This window comes from Helobdella robusta, assembly GCF_000326865.2.
Source record: "Helobdella robusta unplaced genomic scaffold HELROscaffold_30, whole genome shotgun sequence".
NCBI lineage: Eukaryota > Metazoa > Annelida > Clitellata > Rhynchobdellida > Glossiphoniidae > Helobdella > Helobdella robusta.
Window position 1 is genome coordinate 9,719 of NW_008704502.1, and position 8,241 is coordinate 17,959.

An 8,241-nucleotide genomic window follows, 5' to 3' on the forward strand; every position below is an offset into this window, starting at 1 on the left:
TTAACAATTATTAAACATATGCGTTCAACTGCGCCTAACCGTTCTAATTTAACGTGCAAACATCAACTTTGTTGAATTCGAACCAACAATTCAATGATTCGTCATACAATTTGTACTGCAAAATTTTTTCAAACATAAAATTTATGTAAATTATATTTATATTATAATTATATATATATACAATATACCAATAATATATATATATATATATGTATATATTTCTATAATTAAAATTTAACTCTATAATTTAATTATTTTCGATTTTTTTATAATTTGTTTGAATGGCAAGCTTTAAATTCAAAATGACTGAAATTGGTATAACAGTCACATTCAATCTTTGATCATCTCGTCAGCGAACGTTCAACCTGAGAAAGAAAATATTTAAAAACTCTGAAACCTCTTGACGTTTGTCTACATTAACAGTTCTTTTTAACTTGAAAAACATTTTTCTGAAATATCTTTTAAAAAAAAAATTAATTGTAAATTTAATTTGAGCCTATTAAATAAGAACAATGCTATGTCGTCTAACTCTCATACAGACAAAAACAGTATCTCATTTTATTCTACATTAATTGTGTGTGTGTGTGTGTGTGTGTGTGTGTGTGTGTGTGTGTGTGTGTGTGTGTGTGTGTGTGTGTGTATTAGCATCAGCAGCCCCGGTTTAGCTTCGAAAGTTTGAATGTGAGAAAAAAAGCCTTACATAATTTTTTAAAATTTAATAAAAAAAAATAATTCGCGTAAATATGAATTAATGGAATTAGTTAGGTAAAAATTATGTAATAGACTTGAAAGTTTAAAAAAACTTAAAATTTTTAAGTTTCTTCGTTACGCATAATGATTAATTAACATTTAATCAATAAATAAATTGTTGGAGTAATTGACTGATTGATTGATTGATTGATAGATTGAATGATTGACTGACTGATTGATCGACTGATTGATCGTCATCTCATTACACCAACGAAATATCGCATTTCAACTCCATCCAATAAAAAATAACAAACCAACATATATAGATAAAAATATAATAGCCAAGGATCGCAAAAAATTTGAAAAAATTAATAAATTAAATTCTGAGTTTAATTTAAATGAGTGCATTTTAAAGCTCAACACTTGCCAAGTGCACACTTATCAATTAAACAATTGACCCGGCAATTGATTAATTAAACAAACATTCAATTAGGTCTGTGTAACCTATCGCCACTCGCATACATTACATACACGTATTAAAAACTAATACTCTTATGTATTGTATCTATATATTATATATATACATATATATGTGTGTGTGTATGTGTGTGTGTGTATGTGTGTGTATGGTCTGTCATTTGGGGCAGGCAGGAGGAAGAAAGGATGAAGAAGAAAAAGAATTAACCCCAAAAAAACAACGCCATTTTTCCCATATAATGATATATTAAGCTGCTCTGTACTACGAATGATTGTTCTATTTCATTCATCAGGCTGCTTAATATGCGTCTGGTGGTGGAGTAGAGAGTTGCAAAGATGGGTGCCACAATGGGGTGAGTTGAATTTCAAAAGTGGGGTTGATTAGGATTTTAAGAAGAATGGGGGGGGGGGTGTTGATTTCAAAAGTTGACAACCTTTTTTTAGTTCTTCTTGCTTATTTTTGTTATTATTTAATATGAAAACTTTAATAATATTGAACGTTACTTTAAGTTTTTTGTGGTCTGATGTGGGGGCAGCAGACCCGTTACGCCCCACTTTTTCTGCAAGTACGAAGGTTGAAAATGAAAAACAAACCTCCGTTGAATAATAATGAGCGAGAGAGAGAGAGAGAGAGAATGAGAGAGAATGAGAGAAAGGAGAGAGAGAGTTAGAGAAAAGAGAGTGAGAGAAAGAGAAGGAATGTGTGTGAGATAGAGAGAGAGAGTGAAAGAGAGAGAAAGAGAGAAAGAAAGATGGATTTTTACATAGACACATTTTAAATTTTGTACCCAAAACTTTGAGCACGTACAACTTGCGTGAAAAAGTTATGAAATCGAACAAACCGCGGTTATTGTTATGCTTTTTTTCATCTAAATTTATACACCGCAGTTTCAGATAAAAAATAAAGGTTACTGTCTGTTTTGTTGATTAACGATGATTATCTCTATATCCTATCGGTAGGAGAATATGAATTGATTTGATGATGATGATGATCACACACACACACACACACACACACGCACACACACACACACACACACACACACATATATATATATATATATATGTGTGTGTGTGTGTATATATATATATATAAATATATATATATATATATATATATGTGTGTGTGTGTGTGTGTGTGTGTGTGTGTGTGTGTGTGTGTGTGTGTATATAAATGTATGCTATAAATACGCCATGACATTCCTCTTCCATATTATTTGTTGTTTTCGCCTCGCAGCCGACAGACGCACAAAAACGTTCATGTTATAATTTGATATTAAATGCCGGAGAGATTTTTATAACTCAGACTTGTTTTAAAATTTCAAGCGTTTTACTGGCAACAAAAATTTTATCGGCACCTCCCTACATCATGTCATCAACTTCGTTATCACCATCCCTCTTATCATCATCCTCATCATTGTCACCATCCTGTCTGAAATACGCCATTCTCATGGCGATCATCACAGTAGTGTTCAGTAGAGAAACAAGTTCATCTTACGTGTCAGGGAATTCATTTAAAAATTCATCTGGAAGTGCTGTCGGTGTGGTAGCTTCCGACGACAATGGGAAGGATAGTTGGAGTGGCAGCCGGAGAAAACGATCCCTGGATGCAGATTATTTCAAGAACGAGCACGTGTATTGTGTCATTATTGACGCCGGTAGCTCTGGCAGTAGGATTTACATCTACAGTTGGAAAACTGACTTCGTACGGGATGGTGAGGCTTTACCACGTCTTGAAGTATCTGCCGTCGCAAGGAAAGATGGAGGCGTCCATAAACAGTTTGTCGAAAAGAGTGCAAATAACATGCAGGATTATTTAAGTCCTCTAATGAACCATGCAAAGGAGAACATACCGGAAAATCAACACAAATCCACTGATTTGTATTTCATGGCCACTGCCGGTTAGTACCTGCTGTTGTCTTCTTGTTTAGACTACATTATGAGCTTATCCTTAATGGCAGTATGTAACTGAGTTTTGTTGTTCATATAGATGCTGCAAATTCTTACATAATCTGTAGAAGATCTGTTTTTAGCATCGTTAAGTGAAAACTAAACTTAACAAAACTGAACAAAACTGAACAAAACTAAACAAAACTAAACAAACTAACAACAAAACTAGGAATGCGTCTGTTGGTCAAAAATGCAGACGCTGCTATTGATCAAATTCGATCAGTTCTATCGATGAAATCATTCAACCCGTTCAAGTATAAGCCAGAAAATATCAAGATACTCTCAGGTACCTACAAAACATGAGTGTGTGTGTGTTTGTGTGTTAGTTTGTGTGTTTGTGTGTATGCTAGTGTGTGTGTGTGTGTGTCTGTGTGTATGTTAGTGTGTGTGTTTGTTTGTTTGTGCGTGTGTGTGTGTGTGTATATTATGGCTGTTCTTCAAATGATAATTAAAAAAGTTAGTTTATATTTTGTAAGGGGAGCAGGAGGGCGTGTTTGCCTGGGTATCAGTCAACTATCACAAAAAGGTCTTCGCCAGGAGAGGTTCGTTATCAAGCACTCAATGTTTTCTTCTTAATGTTCATAATGCTATTTAGGCTTATGTATAAATTCGTTATTGGCAGTTATTGGTTCATTGGTTGGTCATATAAACAATGTTGTTGTTGTTGTTTTTCAGTATTCATAAATTTTTTTTCTGTATTTTAATTTCTTTCAATTTCATAACATAATACTTATCTGTGTTTGTTTTTAAATTTTTATTGATTAAAACATATTCCAACTTATAAATCTATTATAATATAAAACTAACCAAAAATTACAAATTTTTTAAACAACACTTAATTATTATTGCCCCGTAAAACTTATTCCAACTCGAGCGTTTACTAATAAATGGATCATAAATGATGTTTTTTTCCTGCCATGAGCTATTATTACATGCGATAAGCCATCACGTTTTGCCGGTTAAACGCGCTGGCATCATGTGTCGCTGAAATTATCGCATCCATTAAAACTTAACAAAAACAATCATCAGTTGCCAGTGCAAAAATATATTAAATTTTTGTGGAAACATTTTAAAAGTCAATGAGCAGATAAAAAGTTATCATCAGGAAAAGTCATAATAGTTCTGCGGGATGTTATATAAATTTTATTTTTAAGTTAAAAATATTTTGAAAGAATAATGTGAAAAATGCATGCTGTACTTTCAAGGATGTACTGTAAAGTGAAGGCCGGTTAATTGGACAACATCGGTCAAACTGGTCCGATTAACCGACCTTTATGAAATCATGTGACACCTGAGTTGAATAAACAATCTAAAAAATGCTTTAATTGATTTTTTTAATAACATGTGTACATTTCGTGGAACAAAACAAGATGAACATTAAAAAGGTATTCGAATCTTTTTTTTAAATAAATCAATAGAGTAACAACACGTGCGTCTGTCTAATTGTCGGCAGGCAGCTTTTGTGGCCACCACACACGTTTGCAGTTCGTTAAAACGACTTTCCGTCCATTTTTTGATCTAATTAATTTAAACAAATTCAGTTTGTTTAATAAGCTTTAATAAGATTCGATGTTTGTTCTATAAATTTGCTTTTAATTGTATATATTGCAGTTATAATAAAATTTCACATTAACTATAAAGAGAATGAACCGATGGACCGATTAAACGACTTCTACTGCGTTATTAGTGAACTTTGCTCGTTTAATAGTTATACGTAACGGTAGCACCACGAGAGAATATTATTCTAAACCAACGACAGGTGTCCGTGCAAACAAAACATTCGGCCTGCTGGAGATGGGGGGCGCATCGACCCAGATTGCTTTCATACCTCGAGGGAGCATACTTAACAACCTCTACCCCGTCAGGATTGCCGGTTAAATAACGTTTCAATATTTGTACCAATCGGGCCTCTTTATTGAAAATGCGCATTCAATTGCCAATTAAAACAATCGTTACAAGGTTTAACCAAATTTAAGTTTAAAAATTCATCGAATCTGACTGTGGTTAGTGCAAAATTGAGATTTTATTCATACTATTATTGGCTAATGTATTGTAATATTGTAACAATCATAATTACGAACCGATGACAAAGAATGAAAACTATAAAAATCCATAACTCAAAGTGCTTCCTACCCATCAAGGCGTGCATTACAGTGTGTATGTGAAGAGCTTCCTGCAGTTCGGAACGGATTACGTCAGCAAGAAAATATCAAATATGGTTTGCAGTAAGAAGTTTGAAATGGATGATAAATGTGATAATCCTTGTTTCATCAAAGGTTATTTAATATGGTACCTAGAAATGGGCGCACATAAAAAAGCAAACATCAAAAAAAGTTTCATCGAAATAATCTTTCGTACAAAAAAAGCGTACATTGAAATAAGAGCATGCAAAAATCGCGCATTTAAACGCTAAAAAAATCTCCAGTTGTGTTAGCTTTTTGTTTCAGTGAACAATGTCAGACTTGTTTGATGAACTAGTGGCTACTTTTCTTAATAAAGACAGTTTAAATGAATTACTTTTTTAATAAAATATTTTTTTCTCAACGTACATCAAAGGCACAGCAGGAAGAGATTCCTATTTCTTATCAGGATTTAAAATAATCTCGTGAAAGATCACCCTAAACTAAAAATTGTTAAGAAGGTTTTCATAATGCTTTGAATGCAACCTCTAAAAGCTGCGTGTAGGTACTGTATGCAGTGCACGTCGTACACCTATGCCAACATTCGTTTTTTCAAATAAGCTAATTTCGGGTGCTCATTTTGACGTGCGCTTTTTACCTGTCGGCAAATACGTCACGTTTTCTGCTTATTTGCGTGTGCCTTTTTGCGTGTGATTTTGTCTTATTTATTTTTTTGTGTTGGTGGACTTCATCTAGATGGTATTAACCTTGTCAATTTAGGTTTCACTCGAAATTTTAGTGGTCAGGCAAAAAGTTTTATTTTAGAGGGTAAAGGAAATTTTGAAAACTGCCAAAAGCTAATGGAAGAGGTGGTTTACAAAAATGACAACCCAACAAAATGTTCGCCCTCTCCATGCAGTATCGGTTAGTAAAAGTGTCAAGTCAAGTGCAATTTTTGGTGATTTTGTATGTCTCAATATAGACATATACTATTTGATATATTTATTGTTAATTACCGTATATCGTTAGAAAAATCGGTATCCAATGATATCGGTATCTAACGGTATCACAGTACGTTCCGCGTTCGTTAGCTTACCGTTTAATTTTTCTGACGGTAGATCGTAAATCATTGTCAGGTTTTTTGAGTTCAAAACCAAAATTTTTTACATTTTAAGCATGCTTAAACAAAAGAGCTTTTTCCGATATTTCTATACCATCTTAAGTTTTTATTCTCTGGTGCACTAACACGTATCAGTCACGAACGATTGCAAAGAAATAATACCCATTGTCATACTGGCACCGAATTGTATTGTGAATATTTTCTTGGTTGTCAGGCGAGTTCTACCAGCCTCCAATACCGAATGACATGAAGTTTGTAGGCATCGGAGGTTTCAAACATGTCTACAAAAAACTCAAACTCTTACAAGATGATGGCAGCTTAAATCTTGATAAAGCTTTAAAAAAAGTAGAAGAATTTTGCTCCACGGTTGGTTGAGTTCGTTGTGTGCTGTTAGGGTGTTGCCGGTGATCATGTCGAATGATTGGGATACGATTTATCATTGATGCATATTAATTGTTTGCATTAAGTATATCAACTAATGCTTATTATTTCAACTTCTTATTTTTTTGTGCTAATAATTTTTTTTGCTAGAAATTAACAAATCCCATACAACAAACACTTTCTCCCAAAATTGTATAGTTTTTATTATTGTGTGTCTAAATTGCAAAGTTTTTTTATGAATCTATCTCAATAACGATGATGATGAACATATATTTGTGTTGTTCAACAGTATTTTCAATGATTTTTTTTATAAGGGCAAATCAGATGTCTCAGAAGATTACTCGAAACCAGATGACAAAACCTCCATATATGCCAGCGATCCCTGCCAGTTCGGCCTCTACTTTGACACACTGTTGACACGTGGGTATGGATTTGACCGACAGACCTCCAACATTTTTATCGATCCAGATATTAGTTGGTGTCCTTTTGCTTTCTGTCTATTAGTGTCCTTCGTCTAACAAGTTGTTCTAACTGTGTTGCTACTTTTCAATAATGCTGTTATAAATAAACTCCATTCAGTGACATATTTCCCGTGCTTCCAACTGTGATTTTGTATAACACACGAATAAATGTTTCCTCTTCTGCTTGTTATTGTTATGATTGTTATTAATGTGATAACGATGTGAATGTGATAATTACGATTGTTGAGATGATGATAATGTGATAATTATGTTTATTGAGATGATGATAATGGTGATAATTACGATTGTTGAGATGATGATGAAACTAAAAATGATGAATCGTTTAAACGAAATAAAATATGAAACAAAACGCAAATGAAAATTATTGTGATGATGACGATGATGTTAGTTATGATAATAGTGGCAGTGAAGATGATGTTGTCGCTGTTACTGGTGATGATTCATATGATTAAAATAACATAATAATAATAATAATTATAATAATAAAAATCATCATCTTTATCGTAAACAAGGTGATTTTTATCACTCCAGATTGGACTTTGGGAGCTGTATTATATGAGAATGAGAAAAACGTGTATGGGTTTCCTCCACCATCATCCTCTTCATCATCTCCATCGTCATCATTCCGGAATGCAGGCCATGCCATCATTATGGTGATGAAGTTTGTGTCCATCCCTACTGCCTCGTACCTCTTCATGAGTTTCACGCGCTCAGTGTAGTGGTTTTTAAAAAATTAAAAAATTTTTTTTTTATCAAATGATTATTAAATGATTTTTAAAATGGAAAAAAAATGCACAGAGAAAGCTTTTTGAATTTATTGAAAGGAGAGAAGACAACAAGCATTTTTCTAAATGCATTTTTCGACAACTGAATATTTATCTAGATACACTGCATATGGATTAATAATGATCATTCATTTTTCCAGTATATTTATATATATATACATACATATATATGCATACATATATAAACATACATATAAAATTATAATATTTATGACATTAATATTATTATCCAAAAC

The 8,241-nt window shown here is 33.0% G+C and overlaps 1 protein-coding gene across 1 annotated transcript; it reads left to right on the forward strand.

Moving 5' to 3' along the window:
* Positions 1-2,536: 2,536 nt before the first annotated feature.
* HELRODRAFT_174430 (hypothetical protein) lies at positions 2,537-7,939 on the forward strand (the record flags this gene model as incomplete). The annotated part of the gene is made up of 9 exons (XM_009021889.1): positions 2,537-3,068; positions 3,287-3,403; positions 3,594-3,659; positions 4,877-4,990; positions 5,259-5,393; positions 5,994-6,161; positions 6,572-6,723; positions 7,053-7,212; positions 7,752-7,939. The coding sequence occupies 9 exons, from the start codon at positions 2,537-2,539 to the stop codon at positions 7,937-7,939; spliced, it is 1,632 nt and encodes a 543-aa protein (XP_009020137.1).
* Positions 7,940-8,241: the final 302 nt, after the last annotated feature.